At 39.2% G+C, this 24000-nt stretch overlaps 1 protein-coding gene across 1 annotated transcript in view; it reads left to right on the plus strand.

Annotated features, from left to right (window-relative positions):
- Positions 1-24000, plus strand: part of asic4a (acid-sensing (proton-gated) ion channel family member 4a) — a 356165-nt gene that overhangs the window by 304030 nt on the left and 28135 nt on the right. The window contains exons 3-4 of the mRNA XM_061926609.2: positions 1-105; positions 198-351. The exon at positions 1-105 is cut by the window's left edge and continues 23 nt beyond it. Of these exons, the coding sequence (XP_061782593.1) occupies positions 1-105; positions 198-351 (259 nt within the window). The remainder of the gene's footprint in view (positions 106-197; positions 352-24000) is intronic.

The raw sequence follows: 24000 nt of genomic DNA on the forward strand, positions 1-24000 counted from the left end.
ATCCGGGTTCAGATCCACAGTCAGGACGAGCCGCCGTACATCCACCAGCTGGGCTTCGGAGTCTCGCCGGGCTTCCAGACCTTTGTTTCATGTCAAGAGCAAAGGGTAGGTCCTTATTTTGTCCGCCGTGGCGGGTTTAGCTTGAACACGTTGGGCCCCCTGCTGGCTTCCTGGCTAATAAGTCTCTTTGTGCTTAGTTGACCTACCTGCCCCAGCCCTGGGGGAACTGTCGCTCCAGCAGCAATGAGAAGTTCCCAGGATACGACACGTACAGCATCAGTGCCTGTCGCCTGCTCTGCGAGACCAAGGAGGTGGTGCGGGTGTGCAACTGCAGGATGGTGCACATGCCCGGTATGTCCTACGCTTTTTTTTGTTACTTTCAAATGTGTTAAAGGGGAACATTATCACAATTTCAGAAGGGTTAAAACCATTAAAAATCAGTTCCCAGTGGCTTATTTTATTTTTCGAAGTTTTTTTCAAAATTTTACCCATCACGCAATATCCCTAAAAAAAGCTTCAAAGTGCCTGATTTTAACCATCGTTATATACACCCGTCCATTTTCCTGTGACGTCACATAGTGAAGCCAACACAAACAAACATGACGGAAAGAACAGCAAGCTATAGCGACATTAGCCCGGAGTCAGACTCGGATTTCAGCGGCTTAAGCGATTCAACAGATTACGCATGTATTGAAACGGATGGTTGTAGTGTGGAGGCAGGTAGCGAAAACGAAATTGAAGAAGAAACTGAAGCTATTGAGTCATATCGGTTTGAACCGTATGCAAGCGAAACCGACGAAAACGACACGACAGCCAGCGAGGACGAATTCGGCGATCGCCTTCTAACCAACGATTGGTATGTGTTTGTTTGGCATTAAAGGAAACTAACAACCATGAACTAGGTTTACAGCATATGAAATACATTTGGCAACAACATGCACTTTGAGAGTGCAGACAGCCCATTTCAGGCACGCTAAGAACATATATTTTTCCACGATTTCAGCACTCAGGTTAACCATACCTAAATAGACACAAAATACTGCATTACACAAGACTACCCGAATGTACTCGAATGATTGAAAAAATAAATGTTTTTAAGCTAAATTATTGGTAAACACAGTTTATGTATAATAATTTACGTAAAACCGCGAGTAATGAATAACGTTTTCATCAATTAATATATTCTGTAGACATACCCTCATCCGCTCTCTTTTCCTGAAAGCTGATCTGTCCAGTTTTGGAGTTGATGTCAGCGTCTGCAACATCGCGTGGACATCGGGGGCGGTACCTCTGGATTGGCAGACCGGGGTGGTGGTTCCTCTCTTTAAGAAGGGGAACCGGAGGGTGTGTTCCAACTATCGTGGGATCACACTCCTCAGCCTTCCCGGTAAGGTCTATTCAGGTGTACTGGAGAGGAGGCTACGCCGGATAGTCGAACCTCGGATTCAGGAGGAACAGTGTGGTTTTCGTCCTGGTCGTGGAACTGTGGACCAGCTCTATACTCTCGGCAGGGTCCTTGAGGGTGCATGGGAGTTTGCCCAACCAGTCTACATGTGCTTTGTGGACTTGGAGAAGGCATTCGACCGTGTACCCCGGGAAGTCCTGTGGGGAGTGCTCAGAGAGTATGGGGTATCGGACTGTCTTATTGTGGCAGTTCGCTCCCTGTATGATCAGTGTCAGAGCTTGGTCCGCATTGCCGGCAGTAAGTCGGACACGTTTCCAGTGAGGGTTGGACTCCGCCAAGGCTGCCCTTTGTCACCGATTCTGTTCATAACTTTTATGGACAGAATTTCTAGCTGCAGTCAAGGTGTTGAGGGTATCTGGTTTGGTGGCTGCAGGATTAGGTCTCTGCTATTTGCAGATGATGTGGTCCTGATGGCTTCCTCCGGCCAAGATCTTCAGCTCTCACTGGATCGGTTCGCAGCCGAGTGTGAAGCGACTGGGATGGGAATCAGCACCTCCAAGTCCGAGTCCATGGTTCTCTCCCGGAAAAGGGTGGAGTGCCATCTCCGGGTTGGGGAGGAGACCTTGCCCCAAGTGGAGGAGTTCAAGTACCTGGGAGTCTTGTTCACGAGTGAGGGAAGAGTGGATCGTGAGATCGACAGGCGGATCGGTGAGGCGTCTTCAGTAATGCGGACGCTGTATCGATCCGTTGTGGTGAAGAAGGAGCTGAGCCGGAAGGCAAAGCTCTCGATTTACCGGTCGATCTACGTTCCCATCCTCACCTATGGTCATGAGCTTTGGGTCATGACCGAAAGGACAAGATCACGGGTACAAGCGGCCGAAATGAGTTTCCTCCGCCGAGTGGCGGGGCTCTCCCTTAGAGATAGGGTGAGAAGCTCTGTCATTCGGGGGGAGCTCAAAGTAAAGCCGCTGCTCCTCCACATCGAGAGGAGCCAGATGAGGTGGTTCGGGCATCTGGTCAGGATGCCACCCGAACGCCTCCCTTGGAAGGTGTTTCGGGCACGTCCGACCGGTAGGAGGCCGCGGGGAAGACCCAGGACACGCTGGGAAGACTATCTCTCCCGGCTGGCCTGGGAACGCCTCGGGATCCCCCGGGAAGAGCTGGATGAAGTGGCTGGGGAGAGGGAAGTCTGGGCATCCCTGCTTAAGCTGCTGCCCCCGCGACCCGACCTCGGATAAGTGGAAGAAGATGGATGGATGGATGGATGGATGGTCAGCATCTGCTTTGAGTGTCGCAGGATATCCACACATTCTTGCCATCTCTGTCGTAGCATAGCTTTCGTCGGTAAAGTGTGCAGAACAAACGACTGACCATTTCGTCGGCTTTCCCCACAGTCCTCGTATTTTGAACAAATTTCGTCCAATTTCTTGCCACTTTCCCATCTTTGGGCCACTGCTGCTACTTGAATCCGTCCCTGTTCGTGTTGTTACACCCTCCGACAACACACCGACGAAAGTGAGAAAATGGCCGATTGCTTCCCGATATGGCCGAGAGCGAATAATAGAAAGACGTTTAATTCGCCAAAATTCACCCATTTAGAGTTTGGAAATCGGTTAAAAAAATATATGGTCTTTTTTCTGCAACATCAAGGTATATATTGACGCTTACATAGGTCTGGTGATAATGTTCCCCTTTAACTCTTTTAGGTTTTGCTCACATTTTCGAAACACTCGTAGCAAACGTGTGTTCAAAGAATGCAAATAATATCAAGATAATACTTAAACGGGAAATAATCAATGCTAAAGGTATATCAAACAAACCTTTAACTCATGCATTCTTCGTCTCCGCTCCCTTGGACTGGAGTGTGAGCTGCTTTTTGTAAAATCTTGCACTCTTTCCGCCCTTTTTATTACAAAACCCAAAACCAGTGAAGTTGGCACGTTCCCCTTTAACGTGAAAATTGGCCAATACTAGAAACTTGGGTTGTCCCCATACCAATATTTTCGTACCGGTACCAAAATGTATTTCCATACTTTTCGATAGTTTTCTAAATAAAGGGGACCACAAAAAATGTCATTATTGGCTTTATTTTAATGAAAAATCTACGTGACTTTAAACATATGTTTATTATTGCAATGTTGTCCTTAAATAAAATAGTGAACATACTAGACAACTTGTCTTTTAGTAGTAAGTAAACAAACAAAGGCTACTAATTTACTCTGCTGACGTATGCAGTATCATATTGTGTCATTTCCCATTCTATTATTTTGTCAACATTATAAAGGACAAGCTGTAAAAAAGAATTATTAATCCACTTGTTCATTTACTGTTAATATCTGCTTACTTTCCGTTTCAACATGTTCTATCTACACTTCTGTTAAAATGTAATAATCACTTATTTTTCTGTGGTTTGATACTTTACATTAGTTTTGGATAATACCACACATTTAGGTATCGTTCCGATACCAAGTAGTTACAGGATCATACATTGGTCATATTCAAAGTCCTCATGTGTCCAGGGACGTATTTCCTGAGTTTATAAACAAAATATGAATTTTAAAAAAAGATAAAAAGATTTTGTGACGATAAAAAAAATAGATGTAGTCATAGTAATATCGACTAGATACGCTCTTGTACTTGATATCATTACAGTGGATGTCAGGTGTAGATCCATCCATGGCATTTGTTTACATTTAGGCGCGCTAGCTTTTGTTTTATATATGTGTATATATATATATATATATATATATATATATATATATAGCATATACACATATAAATATATATGTGTATATATATATATATATATATATATGTATATACGTATATATATACATATTTATTTATATATATATATATATATATATATATATATATATATATATATAGATATAGATATATATATATATATATATATATATATATATATATATATATATATATATATGTATTACAAAAATGTTTTGTAATGTAATCTGTGATTCATACCTATATATAATATATATAGGTATATATATGTATATGATTCTGAAGTAGGCCAATCAATAAATCAATAATCGAACACATATATATATATATATATATATATATATATATATATATATATATATATATATATATATATATATATATATATATATATATATATTTATATATATATATATATATATATATATATATGTATATATATATATATATCTTCTTTTTTTTAATTTTTTTAAAAATAATATATATATATATTTCTAAAAATAAATGTTTAAAAAGTCATTTTTAGTCCATATATATTAGGGGTGTCAAAAAAAAAGAGTTTTCGAATGAATCCCAATTCTTATTCGTAACAATTCTTAATTAATTAAAAATAATAATAATAATACATTTTGATTACAGAATTTATTTTTAACCAAAGTAATACACCATTTTAAGCAAATACAATAACATCAACAAACTTATTTTTAAACAATTAAACAACATATAAATACAACAATATGAGACAATGTAACAATTAGGGATAGGTATCGTTCACATTTGAACCGATACGGTTCAGGTTTGACGTATGAGTTTGTGGTGTGTTTTAAGGGTGTCATAAAAAAGCGATTTTCGAATGAATCGCGATTCTTATTTGTAACACTTCTTAATCGATTTTACAAAAATGTAATTTGTTTTGTTTGTTTTTTTATCTGTACTGTCCAGCCAATTATGCAAATCATTTTGTTGATGTAGATGAGCATATGTGCTATACAAATTTATTTTACAAAATAGAAATGTGGGATAGTTCTCTTTTTGCATTAACTTTATTAAATGTTTGGGTAGAATTTTATCAAACAAAACCATTTTTTTTTAAGTAATATAAAACTGTAGAGGTTGCCCTCTAGTGGGTTCTTCGGAACACTGCACACTGCCAGGAGAGCCCGGAATTCAGGGTATAACACTGTTTTATTTTCATCAAATAGTACAAGTCTTTTGCTTTCCAGCAAACTGTCTTTCGCTCCTGCGTCCGCTCATCAGCAACTCCAACTCCAACTACGTCTCTCATCCGGCTTCTGCTAATAAAGGCGACAGGTGATTAGATAACAAGGCCCACCTGGGCCATCTACGCACCTGTCGCTGTCTTCCAGGCCGGTCCTGGCACACCCCGTTCCGCGGCAGGCCTGCAGGCCACGCCCCCCTCCACAAAAACGTTTTCACAGCTGTTTATCCTTTTAACGGAGGAATGTAGTTAATCATAGAACTGGCATCCAATGTTAACAAAAAGTATTGATTTTGAATCATAAGAATCGTTTTGAATTGAGAATCGATTCTGAATCGAACGATTACCCCCAAGAATCGAATCAAATCGTGTGTTGTACCCAAAGATTCACAGTCCTATTATCCATGCATGCCAGAAGGAGCTTTTCTAACCTGTAACCTGTTTTAAAAAATATCATTATGATTATTATACCAAGTAATACATAGGTTTGAATAGAGAATCGCGTTGACTCAAGAATCGATTCTGAATGGAATCGTTCATTTCCCAAAAATTCACACCCCTAGTAAACCTATTTACTAGGGGTATACCTCTTTATTTGCGCTGTCCTCCAAATCTAAACATCAGACATGGAAATGATCAGCTGGACTCTCGACTCAATAGACAAAATCTTTTCGACGCTGGAACCATTGCTGCGGGGTACGTGAGAGATTCCTGGGATAAATGGAGAATCATGTGCCTCTTAGTCCTTTCCATCGAGGACGTGGAAGACATCTACCTATTTGGAACCGTGATCGCGGGGCACCTGCTGATTGGGCTGGGTATTGCTCTGGTGTATCGTGAAATTCGTAAGACGATGGCAGCCACTCAAGGAGCCCAAAGGCTGTTCGTCGCAAAGGAAGGTTTGGGCCGGGCTGTGGGATCACAGACTGGGGCGATTTCTGAACTGAATCGCAAGATGGATCACATCATGGAAAAGCTGGTAAGGGAAAAATTGGATATGAGGACCAGCATGGACGAATAGAACAGACAAGCCATTGTAATGTCTGCTCGCGGAAAAACAAAAATCCTAATCAACGATTTGACTCCCTCGAATGGCCTTGACGCTCCAACAACAGGAGTAGGCTGTTCTGAAAACATCCCCGAGGACACCTCAATGATGGACGCTTTTGACCTCCCTCCCTCCTCTACGACACCTGGAGTCGAACTTTTGCTTGCATGCAGAACGGCCCCAGGCCTATGAACATGAACACTACATAAACACACCCAAGACAATGGGCATACACACACACACACACACACCCTCCCCCACCGCACACCTTCACCACCGCTTGATTCCCCTTCGGGATGATGGACGGCTGGCAGCGTTTCATAGCAGCAGTCGACCTCCAGGGTCCCAATTAAATGTAACATGTTTCTGTGTGCATGGCATGGAGGTTTTTTTCCCCATTCCAGACTAGGCCCCCTAAGGAGCCCAGTCTAGATTGTATTTTTTTACTCATCTTCTTCCGCAGCGTTTACGTTTTTCCCACCTTTTACGGGGCGCCTCGTGGCGACCCATCAGCGTTATTGTTCTGTAACCCTGTGCACTGTTTGTTTGTCTCATCTTGAACGGGTTTGTGCTGAAAACATAGTTTTGTTGTACTTGTTGCAATGACAATAAAGACCTATCCTATTCTATTTAGCCATTCAGTATAGAGACTGGATGAATAAAGAACAGAATGAGTTGGGAATTCAATTAATGAAGAGTCATAGCTTACTGATGGAAGTCATTGATATGCCGACTGCATCCTAGCATTTGCATGATATCACGATCCATGTGAAAATCATTCAACCGCATTTTTGCCCACTTGAACCCTTGGAGCACGGATGTAATTTGCCGTGACTCTTGTACGACCTTGAGCTTGAATTAAATGTGGCCGCTCTCAGTCACATGTCCTCCCTGATTAACGTCTCAATGAATTTTGGAACCTTTTGCTCTGGCGGGGGAGGCGTCCTTGGTGATTGTGCAAAATGAAAAATTCCCAGGGCTGGTGGGTACATTCTCCAATCCTTGCGGAATTTTTTAAAAAAATTTTAATTTGGGGCCTCAATGCCTCAATTTGTGGCAGCTTTTTTGGAATGTTGTCATTGTTTTGAGGCCCAAAAACAACTAAACGGACGTGTGGCGATACCCAGCTGGGTAATCCAATCACCTGCCAGCTGTGCTTCGAGGCCAGTCCTGTCATGTCTGTGTGATCATGTTTTTGTTTTAGTCATGTTCGGTTTTGTTTTTGGACTTTTTGTGCACTTTTGTTTTGTCACCATAGCAACCATTAGTTTTCACCTGTCACGTCACGCACCTGTTTCACGTTTTGAGTCAGGCACCTGCTTTCACTAATTATGTCTGTAGTATTTAAGTTCATTGTTTTCAGTTTGTCTTTCTGGCGACATCCGGATTCATACCCCTGACACTCTGCTTCCCACTCTGTTTACCTCTGCGCACTTCATGCCATGTCCAAGTAAGTTGTTTCTATTCATGCCACAGTTAGCGACTTTTGTTCATGTCCTTAGTTTTTTCCCCACATGCAAGTATTTGTTTCATTTGTCAAGTTTGTACTTCCGCCTTGTGCGCACCTTTAGTTTGCTTCTTTTGTTATAGTAAAAATAAATATGTACTCCCATTCCCGTCTCGCCCGAGCCAACTTTCCGTTGCCTTCAGGAAAAACAAAACCCAAGGATCAAGACCTGACAAGTCCTTACACACCCCATTCCTGCAGCAGGCGCGCCGACCACGCCCCCCTCCACACCGTATTTTCCGGGCTCTAAGGCGCACTTAAAATCGTTTTTTTTCTCAAAACTCGACAGGGCCCCTTATAACCCGGTGCGCTTAATGTACGGAATAATTCTGGTTTTGCTTACCGACCTCATTTTCATTTTCATTTTTTTTTTTTCATTTATTTATTTATTTCAGGCAATGACATAAAACAATAATACTAATTTAAAAAAAAGTACAAAGTTGACAACACATAATAATATAAATTAATATAGTGCAAAAGGTAATGTATAGTATGTAATGCATGATTGTCCAGTTTTGCCTGAGTTTTGCCTGAAAGGGAGTGGGAAGAAGATCATTTATTTAATCCCACCCCCAGTTCTCCATTCAGTGATTATTCACATGAGTTTCACTCTTACTTTGTTCAAGGATTATAATACAGATGTTGTATCATAGTGGCATTACCACAGGTAACAATAATTATTACACTGTAACAATAATTTGTATCAACAATGTAGGAATAATGAATATACCAACAATGGTAATAGACAAAATATCAACAATGGTAATAGACAACATACCAATAATGGTAAGGAATAATGAAAAAAAAAAAGCAAATTTTTTTTGGTACATGGTGTAATGATAAGTGTGACCAGTAGATGGCAGTCAAACATAAGAGACGCGTGAAGATGCACTTTGATGGCAATATGACTCAAGTAAACAACACCAACATGTTATACTATATATATGTACATATTTTATATATTTTTTTAACGTAATTTTTTATACATAGGTTGTATATCTTTTATTATTGAATGTATCAAACGTGATGAATATTTAATGGACCACAATAGAAACAAGCCTTTTGGCTTCTTGTGCCACCCATTTTCCTTTTTAAAGCTTCAATTCTTTAAGACGTCAATAAACTTCTCAATCAATCAATTATATGTTCCATTGAAAATATAGAACATTACACACGGCGCTCAAAAATCCATCAAAATGTTTTAGTACGACTTTGGTAAGCTATGAAGCCACACCGCTTGATGGATTGTACTGTGCTTCAACATAGGAGTATTATCATGGTGTGTGTATAAGGTAAGATATATTATTTTTGTTTCGCAATATTATGCAAAAGCAACTTTTCTTACCTTCTGGTACCTGCTGATCTGTATTTGGGATCTGCATAAGTCATGAAAAATTGCACGCAAACCACGTCTTTTAGGTTAAGTATTCGTAATCTCGGTATGGTCACTCGCCTACCACAAAATTGCTCACTTGTCCGTGTAGCCCGCTATACGCCGCTATGTTCTAAGAGCAAATCGTACTCAAACACGATGATTCGCCCTCTGATTATGTGTCACCGTGGCGACACGAGCACGGTGGTGAGGCAAGAGGATCTGTGCTGTATACCTATGGGTTATACTTGTATAGCGCTTTTCTACCTTCAAGGTACTCAAAGCGCTTTGACAGTATCACCACATTCACCCATTCACACACACATTCAAACATATATATATATATATATATATATATATATATATATATATATATATATATATATATATATATATATATATATATATATATATATAGGTATAAATCACAGATTACATTACAAAACATTTTTGTTATATATATATATATATATATATATATATATATTATATACATATATATATATGTATATAATATATATATATATATACATATATATATACGTATATATATATATATATATATATATATATATGTTTATTTATTAGTCATTTTTTATTTAAAAAAAAAAGAAAAAAAGAAAATATATATATATATAATTTTCTTTTTTTCTTTTTTTTTAATAAAAAATAACTAATAAATAAGCACACATATATATATATATATATATATATATATATATATATATATATATATATATATATATATATATATATATATATATATTACAAAACATTTTTATAATGTAATCTGTGATTCATACCTATATATATATAGGTATATATATATATGATTCTGATGTAGGCCAATCAATAAATCAATAATCGAACACATATATATATATATATATATATATATATTTTTTTTTTTTTTTTTTTTTTTAAATAAAAAAAAATAAAAAAATAAATAAATATACATATTTATTTATTTATTTACAATAATACATTTTTAAAAAGTAATTTTTAGTCCATATCCATTAGGGGTGTCAAAAAATATATATTTTTGAATGTATCTCAATTTTTATTTGTAACAATTCTTAATTAATAAAAAAAAAAAACAATAATACATTTTGATTCCAGAATTGATTTTTAACCAAAGTAATACACAATTTAATGCAAATACAATAACATCAACAAACCTATTTGTAAACAATTTCACAACATATAAATAAAACAATATAAGACAATGTAACAATTAGGGATAGGTATCGTTCACGTTTGAACCGATACGGTATTTCCCGGTATTTTCAGGTTTGAAGTATGAGTTTATGGTGTGTTTTAAGGGTGTCATAAAAAAGCAATTTTCGAATGAATCGCGATTCTTAATCGATTTTAAAAAATCAAAAATCTATTTTTTTTTTTTTTACACACGGCGGTCAAAAAAAATCTATCAAAATGTTTTAGTAGGACTTTGGTAAGCCACACCGCTTGATGGATTGTACTGTGCTTCTACATACCAGTACCGACTCAGTGGCCTAGTGGTTAGAGTGTCCGCCCTGAGATCGGTAGGTTGTGGGTTCAAACCCCGGCCGAGTCATACCAAAGACTATAAAAATGGGACCCATTTCCTCCCTGCTTGTCACTCAGCATCAAGGGTTGGAATTGGGGGTTAAATCACCAAAAAATGATTCCCGGGCGCGGCCACCGCTGCTGCCCACTGCTCCCCTCACCTCCCAGGGGGTGATCAAGGGTGATGGGTCAAATGCAGAGAATAATTTCGCCACACCTAGTGTGTGTGTGACAATCATTGGTACTTTAACTTTTTAACTTTATTATGGTGTGTGTATAAGGTAAGATATATTATCTGGCGTTTTGTTTCGCAATATTATGCAAAAGCATATTTTCTTACCTTCTGGTACCTGCTGATCTGTATTTGGGATCTGCATAAGTCCTGAAAAACTGCATGCAAACCACGTCTTTTAGGTTAAGTCTTCGTAATCTTGGTATGGTCACTCGCCTAACACATAATTGCTAACTTGTCCGTGTTGCCCGCTATACGCCGCTATGTTCTAAGAGCAAATCGTACTCAAACACGATGATTCGCCCTCTGATGATGTGTCACCGTGGCGACACGAGCGCGCGGTGAGGAAAGAGGACGGGACGTTTGCTTTTAAAGATGCCCGCGTTTGTGCGGACACGAGAACTGATGTGGCGGCGGTGTGACAGCCACCTCGCCGCACAGGCCAGACCTCACGTAGGCGGGGATGAGCCGTCTTGACACGATGCTTCTTTGCCGTTTAAATTCATGGCGCTCTCATTGCACATTTGGCGCCACGCTGTTTCTAGGCGTTTGTTTGACACGAGCGCTTGCCAGTCGCTCAGGATTTTGCGGAGGCCCGCATGATGTCACGCAACTTTGTTTTCCTCACAAGAGTAGTCATTGACCTCAAATGGGGGCGATTTTAGTGCCAGGTGTTCCATGTTAATGCGAGTAAGACAAAGTATTTTGGGTGGATCTCTGGTATTTGCTCCGCCAACTACTGTCATGGTGCTTGTAAATAAAAGCATAACAATTAGCCATGGGGCTTGGGGAACTGCACTTTTTTTTGGAATTTTGCCTATCGTTCACAATCCTTTTGAGAGACAAGAAAACCAACATTTAAAAAAAAAATTTTTTGCATTCTAACATGTAAAAATCGGCTCGTTTTAGGTATCAGCAATGCAGCTAATGGGAACAGTCAATGAGCTAAAAAAAGCGAACTATGGCGGGATGCTTGTAACTTCCGTCTGCTAGAAACAGCAGCTCATCCTCAGTATATTCAGCTTCAAAAAGACAAGATTGTGAATCTTCATTTGAGCAAAAATAGTCGTCGTCGTTGTTTGTTATCGAATCTGCCATGATGAGAACACACTAGGGTTCCTCTCCGGAAGTAGGGACACACAATTGTTGCCAGAAGTCGGAAATGCGCTGCTATGGAAACGGAAATCAATGCATTGATTAAAATGACCAAAATACAATAAATATTGAACATATTACATGTTTTTATGAACGTGTCTGTTACTACATTATATATATAATGTGCGTTTTGTCCAGCTGGCCAGGGACGATTTTTCCGGTTTATTTGGGTAAGCACTCCATTTATGCCGAAATAGCTCGGCCTCAAGTTCCACATTTTGCAGCTTCGAGCTCACTCTCTCTGCTTCCGTCTGCTCCAACGTCTCGCTCTCCGTTCGTGCTGACTTCTAGAAGAAGTAGTTCATCCTCAGTATATTCAGCTTCAAAAAGACAAGATTGTGAATCTTCATTTGAGCAAAAATAGTCGTCTTCGTTGTTTGTTATCGAATCTGCTATGATGAGAAGACACAAGGGTTCCTTTCCGGACGTAGGAACACACAATTGTTGCCAGAAGTCGCAAATGCGCTGTTATGGAAACGAAAATGAAGGCATTGATTAAAATAACCAAAATACAGTAAATATTGAACATATTACATGTTTTTATGAACGTGTCTGTTACTACATTATATATATAATGTGCGTTTGGTCCAGCTGGCCAGGGACATTTTTTCCGGTTTATTTGGGTAAGCACTCCATTTATGCTGAAATAGCTCGGCCTCAAGTTCCACATTTTGCAGCTTAAAGTCACTTTCACCTCACTCTCTCGGCTTCCGTCTGCTCCAATGTCTCGCTCTTCCTTCGTGCTGACTTCTAGAAGAAGTAGTTCATCCTCAGTATATTCAGCTTCAAAAAGACAAGATGGTGAATCTTCATTTGAGCAAAAATAGTCGTCCTCGTTGTTTGTTATCGAATCTGCCATGATGAGAACAGATTAGGGTTCCTTTCCGGAAGTAGGAACACGCAATTGTTGCCAGAAGTCGGAAGTGCGCTGCTATGGAAACGGAAATGAAGGCATTGATTAAAATGACCAAAATACGGTAAATATTTAACATATTACATATTTTTATGAACGTGTCTGTTACTACATTATATATATAATGTGCGTTTTGTCCAGCTCGCCAGGGACGTTTTTTCCTGTTTATTTGGGTAAGCACTCCATTTATGCCGAAATAGCTCGGCCTCAAGTTCCACATTTTGCAGCTTCGAGTCACTTTCACCTCACTCTCTCGGCTTCCGTCTGCTCCAACGTCTCGTTCTTCCTTCGTGTTGACTTCTCGAAGCAGCAGTTCATCCTCTATATATTCAGCTTCAAAAAGACAAGATTGTGAATCTTCATTTGAGCAAAAATAGTCGTCTTCGTTGTTTTGTTATCGAATCTGTCATGATTAGAACACACTAGGGTTCCTTTCCAGACGTAGGAACACACAAATGTTGCCAGAAGTCGGAAGTGCGCTGCTATTGAAACGGAAATGAAGGCATTGATTAAAATGACCAAAATACGGTAAATATTGAACATATTACATATTTTTATGAACATGTCTGTTACTACATTATATATATAATGTGCGTTTGGTCCAGCTGGCCATAGACGTTTGTTCCGGTTTATTTGGGTAAGCACTCCATTTATGCCGAAATAGCTCGGCCTCAAGTACCACATTTTGCAGCTTCGAGTCACTTTCACCTCACTCTCTCGGCTTCCGTCTGCTCCAACGTCTCGCTCTTCCTTCGTGCTGACTTCTAGAAGAAGTAGTTCATCCTCAGTATATTCAGCTTCAAAAAGACAAGATTGTGAATCATCATTTGAGCAAAAATAGTCGTGTTCGCTGTTTGTTATCAAATCTGCCATGATGAGAACACACTGGGGTTCCTTTCCGGAAGTAGGAACACACAATTGCTGCCAGAAGTCGGAAGTGTGCTGCTATGGAAACGGAAATGAAGGCATTGACTAAAATGACCAAAATATGGTAAATATTGAACATATTTTTATGAACTTGTCTGTTACTACATTATAAATATAATGTGCGCTTGGTCCAGCTGGCCAGGGACGTTTTTTCCGGTTTATTTGGGTAAGCACTCTGTTTATGCCGAAATAGCTCGGCCTCAAGTTCCACATTTTGCAGCTTCGAGTCACTTTCACCTCACTCTCTCGGCTTCCACCTATGCCATCGTCTCACTCAGCAGTTCATCCTCCATATATTCAGCTTCAAAAAGACAAGATTGTGAATCTTCATTTGAGCAAAAATAGTCGTCTTCGTTGTTTGTTATCGAATCTGCCATGATGAGAACACACTAGGGTTCCTTTCCGGAAGTAGGAACACACAATTGTTGCCAAAAGTCGGAAATGCGCTGCTATGGAAATGAAAATGAAGGCATTGATTAAAATAACCAAAATACAGTAAATATTGAACATATTACATATTTTTATGAACATGTCTGTTACTACATTATATATATAATGTGCGTTTTGTCCAGCTGGCCAGGGACGTTTTTTCCGGTTTATTTGGGTAAGCACTCCATTTATGCTGAAATAGCTCGGCCTCAAGTTCCACATTTTGCAGCTTCGAGTCACTTTCACCTCACTCTCTCTGCTTCCGTCTGCTCCAACGTCTCGCTCTCTGTTCGTGCTGACTTCTAGAAGAAGTAGTTCATCCTCAGTATATTCAGCTTCAAAAAGACAAGATTGTGAATCTTCATTTGAGCAGAAATAGTCGTCTTTGTTGTTTGTTATCGAATCTGCCATGATGAGAAGACACAAGGGTTCCTTTCCGGACGTAGGAACACACAATTGTTGCCAGAAGTCGGAAGTGCGCTGCTATGAAAACGGAAATGAATGCATTGACTAAAATGACCAAAATATGGTAAATATTGAACATATTTTTATGAACTTGTCTGTTACTACATTATATATATAATGTGCGTTTGGTCCAGCTGGCCAGGGACGATTTTTCCGGTTTATTTGGGTAAGCACTCCATTTATGCCGAAATAGCTCGGCCTCAAGTTCCACATTTTGCAGCTTCGAGTCACTTTCACCTCACTCTCTCGGCTTCCGTCTGCTCCAATGTCTCACTCTTCCTTCGTGCTGACTTCTAGAAGAAGTAGTTCATCCTCAGTATATTCAGCTTCAAAAAGACAAGACTGTGAATCTTCATTAGAGCAAAAATAGTCGTCTTCGTTGTTTGTTATCGAATCTGCTATGATGAGAAGACACAAGGGTTCCTTTCCGGACGTAGGAACACACAATTGTTGCCAGAAGTAGGAAGTGCGCTGCTATGAAAACGGAAATGAATGCATTGACTAAAATGACCAAAATATGGTAAATATTTAACATATTTTTATGAACTTGTCTGTTACTACATTATATATATAATGTGCGTTTTGTCCAGCTGGCCAGGGACGATTTTTCCGGATTATTTGGGTAAGCACTCCATTTATGCCGAAATAGCTCGGCCTCAAGTTCCACATTTTGCAGCTTCGAGTCACTTTCACCTCACTCTCTCGGCTTCCGTCTGTTCCAGTGTCTCGCTCTTCCTTTGTGCTGACTTCTAGAAGAAGTAGTTCATCCTCAGTATATTCAGCTTCAAAAAGACAAGATTGTGAATCTTCATTTGAGCAGAAATAGTCGTTTTCGTTGTTTGTTATCGAATCTGCCATGATGAGAACACACTAGGGTTCCTTTCCGGAAGTAGGAACACACAATTGTTGCCAGAAGTCGGAAGTGCACTGCAATGGAAACGAAAATGAAGGCATTGATTAAAATGACCAAAATATGGTAAATATTGAACATATTACATGATTTTATGAAAGTGTCTGTTACTACATTATATATATAATGTGCGTTTGGTCCAGCTGGCCAGGGACGTTTTTTCCGGTTTATTTGGGTAAGCACTCCATTTATCCCGAAATAGCTCGGCCTCAAGTTCCACATTTTGCAGCTTCGAGTCACTTTCACCTCACTCTCTCGGCTTCCGTCTGCTCCAGTGTCTCGCTCTTCCTTCGTGCTGACTTCCAGAAGAAGTAGTTCATCCTCAGTATATTCAGCTTCAAAAAGACAAGATTGTGAATCTTCATTTGAGCAAAAATAGTCATACTCGTTGTTTGTTAGCGAATCTGCCATGATGAGAACAGATTAGGGTTCCTTTCCGGAAGTAGGAACACACAATTGTTGCGAGAAGTCGGAAGTGCGCTGCTATAGAAACGAAAATGAAGGCATTGATTAAATTGACCAAAATACGGTAAATATTGAACATATTACATATTTTTATGAACATGTCTGTTACAACATTATATTTATAATGTGAGTTTGGTCCAGCTGGCCAGGGACGTTTTTTTCCGGTTTATTTGGGTAAGCACTCCATTTATGCCGAAATAGCTCGGCCTCAAGTTCCACATTTTGCAGCTTCGAGTCACTTTCACCTCACTCTCTCGGCTTCCGTCTGCTCCAACGTCTCGCTCTCCGTTCGTGCTGACTTCTAGAAGAAGAAGTTCATCCTCAGTATATTCAGCTTCAAAAAGACAAGATTGTGAATCTTCATTTGAGCAAAAATAGTCGTCTTCGTTGTTTGTTATCGAATCTGCCATAATGAGAACACACTAGGGTTTCTTTCTGGAAGTAGGAACACACAATTGTAGCCAGAAGTCGGAAATGCGCTGCTATGGAAACGAAAATGATGGCATTGATTAAAATAACCAAAATACAGTAAATATTGAACATATCACATGTTTTTATGAACGTGTCTGTTACTACATTATATATATAATGTGCGTTTGGTCCAGCTGGCCTGGGATGTTTGTTCCGGTTTATTTGGGTAAGCACTCCATTTATGCCGAAATAGCTCGGCCTCAAGTTCCACATTTTGCAGCTTCGAATCACTTTCACCTCACTCTCTCGGCTTCCGTCTGCTCCAACGTCTCGCTCTTCCTTCGTGCTGACCTCTAGAAGAAGTAGTTCATCCTCAGTATATTCAGCTTCAAAAAGACAAGATTGTGAATCTTCATTTGAGCAGAAATAGTCGTCTTCGTTGTTTGTTATTGAATCAAGGGTTCCTTTCCGGAAGTAGGAACACACAATTGTTGCCAGAAGTCAGAAGTGCGCTGCTATGGAAACGGAAATCAATGCATTGATTAAAACGACCAAAATACGGTAAATATTGAACATATTACATATTTTTATGAACGTGTCTGTTACTACATTATATATAGACTTACAGTGTGTATATAAAACGTTGATAGAGGGTTCTGAAGTTGTTTTAGAGGACTTTGAAGGCTACAAGGGTGACTTTTCAAAGCGTTTTTTGTTATCTTTAACAAACTTGTGTTTTTGTCTCTCATAATGATTGTGAAAAATAGGCAAATTTCTTTAAAAAAAAAAAAAAAAAGTGCAGTTCCCCTTCAAGTTGAGTTACCACTTTTCATGTTGTGTCGCTTTTGAATAGTGTGACATTCACTTGTTATACCTTTTTTTATCTCTCTAATGCTAATAACAGCCACCAAGCGACGAAGGGCGACGGCATAGCAGGAAACGAGTGGCGTCTCATTTCTTAAGGCGTTTTCCACCATGACGTCTCGGTAGGCTTAAGGCGGAGACATGAGATTCAGCGTTATTAAAGGATTACTGTCCAAAAATACATGTTTTTGGAACAGTTACCACGATTGATTCCATCCATCCATCTATTTTCTACCGCTTATTCCCTATTTGCTATTTTCTGTAACGGTGGAGGGGGGGTTAATGACTCAGACGTTGGTCTTCCAACGACAAAATGTGCCGTCTAGACTGGCTCAGCGTGAGCATCATCAAGACGAGTGCAAACAGTCGCCGACATGAACTGGGTAGCGCTTAATATGTGTTTAAGTTTAAGAAAGAGATGAAGTCTGACTCACGCTGGCTGACTTGTGCTCCACTTCAATCAATGCCAAAGTTTCGAATAACACTCGCAAAGAAACACACACAACTAACAGGGTTTTAGAACTTGGCGTATAATCCTAGCGGTGCGAGCGTGAATACAAGAGAAAGAAGGTGCGAATCTGGTGACAAATGGAGGAATAATTAATTCCCCCAAAAAACAGCAGCATTGTCTAGCGGTGGTTTGGCTTCAAGTGGGAATATGTCGAACAGACAACCGTAATTTGTCAAGTGTGGGGCAAAAGCTTTGCTATAAAAAGTAGCATTACTGCTGTAACAAACAGTTCAGGGTGTCCCAAGTTACCGGAGTTTTGTCCCTCCAGAGTTGTTGCCGTAGGGCTGTGACGTAGGGTGTGTGTGGTTGTGGAAGGAGGTGTGTGATGTTGACATTAAAGAAGCGGTGGCTACCGAACCTGCTCTAATGTCTCCCGTTTATTATTTTATTAGATAAGTACACTGTATAGGCGAACCCAGGACACTCGGCTACACTGCTAATATGTAGCACCATTTGAAAAGTCACCTGCTAGACAATGAAGAGGGCTTACTCCGCACGTCAATATCTCCGTTCGGTGCCACACGTCCACACCATCAAAATGCCGAGGCAAACATTTCCAGATCAACACCGTATGAAAAAAATAGTGATTTTTTTTTTTTGTTGTGATCTCCTTCTCTGCATGAAAGTTTAAAAGTAGCATATATTAATGCAGTATGTTTTAATGTTTTAATGTAAACACATAGAATCATCATAATGCTGTGATTATATGCATCAAGTGTTCATTCCAGGCAAAATATCCAGATATATATCGTGTATCGCGATATGGCCTTAAAATATCGCGATATTAAAAAAAGGCAATATCGCCCAGCCCTACTTGAGACCTCCGATTTCGGGAGGTGAGGGGTGTATATATATATATATATATATATATATATATATATACATATATATATATATATATATATATATATATAAATAAGAGAAATACTTGAATTTCAGTGTTCATTTATTTACACATATACACACACATAACACTCATCTACTCATTGTTGAGTTAAGGGTTGAATTGTCCATCCTCGTTCTATTCTCTGTCACTATTTTGCTATTACACAAAAGTGCTTTCATCAAATGCACTAGAGTCTGGAATCTTCCATCTCTCCCTAGCATGGCCCAAAACCGGTCAATCTTTGCTTCCTGAGGAAGATCTTCACTGCCAAGCACTTGGTAGTCCACGACTTCTTCCCGGAGGCTATCCAGGTCCAATCGCAGCTGCGGCTTGGAACTTACAAGCGTATTTCTTCATCTTACTCGTCGCCATGGCTGTATCTTCCTCGTTCTTCTGCTTCGTCTCCTTGTTGTGTGCGCAGTTGTGCACTGCACTCTCTAAAAGCCCTAGATGTTATTGTCACATATGCATGTACAGTAGATGGCAGTATTGTCCTGTTTAAGAGTGTCACAACATTGCTGTTTACAGCAGACGAACTGCTTTACGGTAGAATAAAACATGACTGCTGTTGTTGTGTGTTGTTACCGTGCTGGGAGGACGTTAATGAAACTGCCTAACAATAAACCCTCATAAGAAACCAAGAACTCGCCCTCGATCATTGTACAGTTATAACGTGATTGGGCAGGCACGCTGTTTATATTGTGGGTAAGCGGACGTGAAAACAGGCTGTCGACACGTCACTCAGGTCCACATGGAGCTGGAGGGGGCGTGGCCTCCTGCTCCGGCTGAATTTCGGGAGAAAGTTTGTCCCGGGAGGTTTTCGGGAGAGGCGCTGAATTTCGGGAGTTTCCCGGAAAATCCGGGAGGGTTGGCAAGTATGTTGTCAACCCACGTGTGCAGACAACATTGCAGCATATAGATGATGAGTCAATTAATCAAACAATGAATGAAAATGAACTCGATATCTTTGCTTCGATCAATCGCCATGTGCATGCCTGTTATCGGTTTCAGCATCTGCACTACTGCACATAAACTGTAATAATGATAACCGCTGTAGAACTCCTGACGATGAGTACCATCGTATTAAATGAAAGTTATGGGAAAAACCGCGACGATATAGCCACACGTTGATAAAACTATGGCCCGACGAGCTGGTTAGCATAAATTCTAAAATGAAAACAAGAGACAATGACGTATTTCCCCATTAGGACACGTAATACCACAATCTAAACTTGTATAAACACATTTCTGTCTAAACCAGGCGTCCCCAAATTACGGCCAAAATCGGCCAAAATCCGGCCCGCGGGAAAGTTTTTAATTTATTTAATTTATTATTTTTTTTATTAAATCTGTCCTTTCTAATCAATTTTCTACCGCTTGTTACTCTCAGTATCTCCTAGCTGCTCAGGCAAGTCATATATGCAAAAAATGCATTTTCCCATCAATAACGTGACATCATCAAGTGTGCGCTCTCTCAGTCAATTAGTGCTCAGGGAATACATATATATACATATATATATATATATATATATATATATATATATATATATATATATATATATATATATATATATATATATGTATGTATGTGTGGGAAAAAAAATCACAAGACTACTTCATCTCTACAGGCCTGTTTCATGAGGGGGTTCCCTCAATCATCAGGAGATTTTAATGGGAGCATTCACATACCATGGTTTGTATAGGGCACAGAGTGGGTGGGTAAAGGCTGGCGTAGGGGCGTGGTGATTGGCTCATGTGTTACCTAGGAGGTGTTTCCGTCTGTGGCGGCATGCTGATACAATTTCGCTGCGCTTGTTGAGGGATGACAGGTCTGGACGGTATATAATATACAGTTTCTCTTTCAAGCATAGGTTGCATCTTTTATTACCACTATTGTAAGGTGTGCTGGATGCAAGAATTTGCCATGTTATTGAATATTCAACATTATTGTCTTTGAGGTCCCAAATGTGTTTGCTGAGTTCTGTGGTATTCCGCAGGTTTTGGTTCCTGAAAGAAGCCTTGTGATTGTTCCATCTGGTTTTAAACTCTCCCTCGGTTAATCCTACATATGTGTCGGATGTGTTAATGTCCTTGCGTGTTACCTTAGATTGGTAGACAACTGATGTTTGTAAGCACCCCCCGTTGAGAGGGCAATCAGGTTTCTTGCGGCAGTTGCAGCCTTTGTTGGTTTTGGGGTCGCTCTGTCCGGGGGCCGACGGCTCATTTGCAATTGTTTTGTTGTGGTTTGAGATAATTTGTCGTATATTGTTCATGCAGCTGTAGCTCCAGATAATTTGTCGTATATTGTTCATGCAGCTGTAGCTACAGCTACAGCTGCATGAACAATATACGACAAATTATCTCAAACCACAACAAAACAATTGCAAATGAGCCGTCGGCCCCCGGACAGAGCGACCCCAAAACCAACAAAGGCTGCAACTGCCGCAAGAAACCTGATTGCCCTCTCAACGGGGGGTGCTTACAAACATCAGTTGTCTACCAATCTAAGGTAACACGCAAGGACATTAACACATCCGACACATATGTAGGATTAACCGAGGGAGAGTTTAAAACCAGATGGAACAATCACAAGGCTTCTTTCAGGAACCAAAACCTGCGGAATACCACAGAACTCAGCAAACACATTTGGGACCTCAAAGACAATAATGTTGAATATTCAATAACATGGCAAATTCTTGCATCCAGCACACCTTACAATAGTGGTAATAAAAGATGCAACCTATGCTTGAAAGAGAAACTGTATATTATATACCGTCCAGACCTGTCATCCCTCAACAAGCGCAGCGAAATTGTATCAGCATGCCGCCACAGACGGAAACACCTCCTAGGTAACACATGAGCCAATCACCACGCCCCTACGCCAGCCTGTACCCACCCACTCTGTGCCCTATATAAACCATGGTATGTGAATGCTCCCATTAAAATCTCCTGATGATTGAGGGAACCCCCTCATGAAACAGGCCTGTAGAGATGAAGTAGTCTTGTGATTTTTTTTCCCACACATACATATATTGCGCTCTACTACGGTATCGAGCACTATTTTTTGGATAACCTTATTAAGACATATATATATATATATATATATATATATATATATATATATATATGTATATATATATATATATATATATATATATATATATATATATATATTCCTTGCTCTCTCAGTCAATTAGTGCGCAAGGAATATATATATATATATATATATATATATATATATATATATATATATATATATATATTTTAATTACAGCAAGGTGGTCTTGCCGCTGGGCCTTAGGCCTGTCGCACCTCCACCGGTGCCTGTGGTGGACTGTGCATGGCAGGGATGTCCTCTTCCCTGAGGCAGGCCTAAACCTGACCGCATACACACATATATATATATATATATATATATATATATATATATATATATATATATATATATATATATATATATATATATGTTCCTTGCGCACTACATATATATATATATATATATATATATATATATATATATATATATATATATATATTAGAGATGTCCGATAATATCGGCAGGCCGATAAATGCTTTAAAATGTAATATCGGAAATTATCGGTATCGTTTTTTTTATTGTTTTTATTAAATCAACATAAAAAACACAAGATACACTTACAATTAGTGCACCAACCCCAAAAACCTTCCTCCCCCATTTACACTCATTCGCACAAAAGGGTTGTTTCTTTCTGTTATTAATATTTCTGGTTCCTACATTATATATCAATATATATCAATACAGTCTGCAAGGGATACAGTCCTTAAGCACGCATGATTGTGCGTGCTGCTGGTCCACTAATAGTACTAACCTTTAACAGTTCATTTTTTAATTTTTAACTGTTTTTATTTTGTTTTACTTTCTTTTTTTATTCAAGAATGTCATGTCTGTGTTGATCATGTTTTTGTTTGGCCATGTGCTGTTTGTTTTTTTGGACACTTTCTTAGTTCCTGGTTGTTCACTCCCTTGTTTTGTTTCCATAGCAACTCATTAGTTTTCACCTGTCATGTCACGCACCTGTTTCACGTTTTGAGTCACGCACCTGTTGTTAATCATGTCTGTGTTATTTAAGCTTTTCATTTTCTGTTGGTCAGCCTGGCGACATCATACCCCTGACACACTCTCCACACACCCTTATGACCCTTGCTGCACTTTTTCATGCCGTTTTCTCGTCCAAGTAAGTTTTCTTTATTCATGCCATAGTTTGCAAGTTTTGTTTCATTGTTCATAGTTTCTGCCTTTGTGCAAGTTTTGTGTTCATAGGCAAGTTTTGTACTTCCGCCCTTCTGCGCGCCTTTTGTTTATTCTTTTTTTGAGTGTTAAAATTAAATATGTATTCACCTGCACATCATGTCTGGTCCAAATCATTTGCACCTAGGGAGAACAAACCACGCCATAGTCCAAGTCTTGACAAAGAAAATGTTTTTAATTTATTTATCTTATTTTATTTCTTTTTTTTTTTTTTTTAAAGGACCTTATCTTCACCATACTTGGTTGTCCAATTGGTTGTTAATTCCACGACTGTATATATTGGTTGATATCAGTATCGGTTGATATCGGTATCAGTTGATATCGGTATCGGTAATTATTTGGTTTGGTCAATATCGGAATATCGGATATCGGCAAAAAGCCATTATCGGACATCCCTAATATATATATATATATATATATATATATATATATATATATATATATATATATATATATATATATATATATATATATATATATATATACGTTAGGTCAGGAAAAAACACAGAGGCCATATCATCCCTACAAGCCTGTTTCCTGTATGCAGTTACATATTGTGTAATTTCTGAATGTATTAATCATCTGAGTTTCACGTTGTTCCCATTGGGTTGAGTTTTTTCTTGCCCTGATGTAGGATCGTTGTGGCTTGTGCAGCCCTTTGAGACATTTGTGATTAAGGGCTAAACAAGTAAACTTT

The sequence above is a fragment of the Nerophis lumbriciformis genome, linkage group LG31 (assembly GCF_033978685.3).
Source record: "Nerophis lumbriciformis linkage group LG31, RoL_Nlum_v2.1, whole genome shotgun sequence".
NCBI classification, from domain to species: Eukaryota; Metazoa; Chordata; class Actinopteri; order Syngnathiformes; family Syngnathidae; genus Nerophis; species Nerophis lumbriciformis.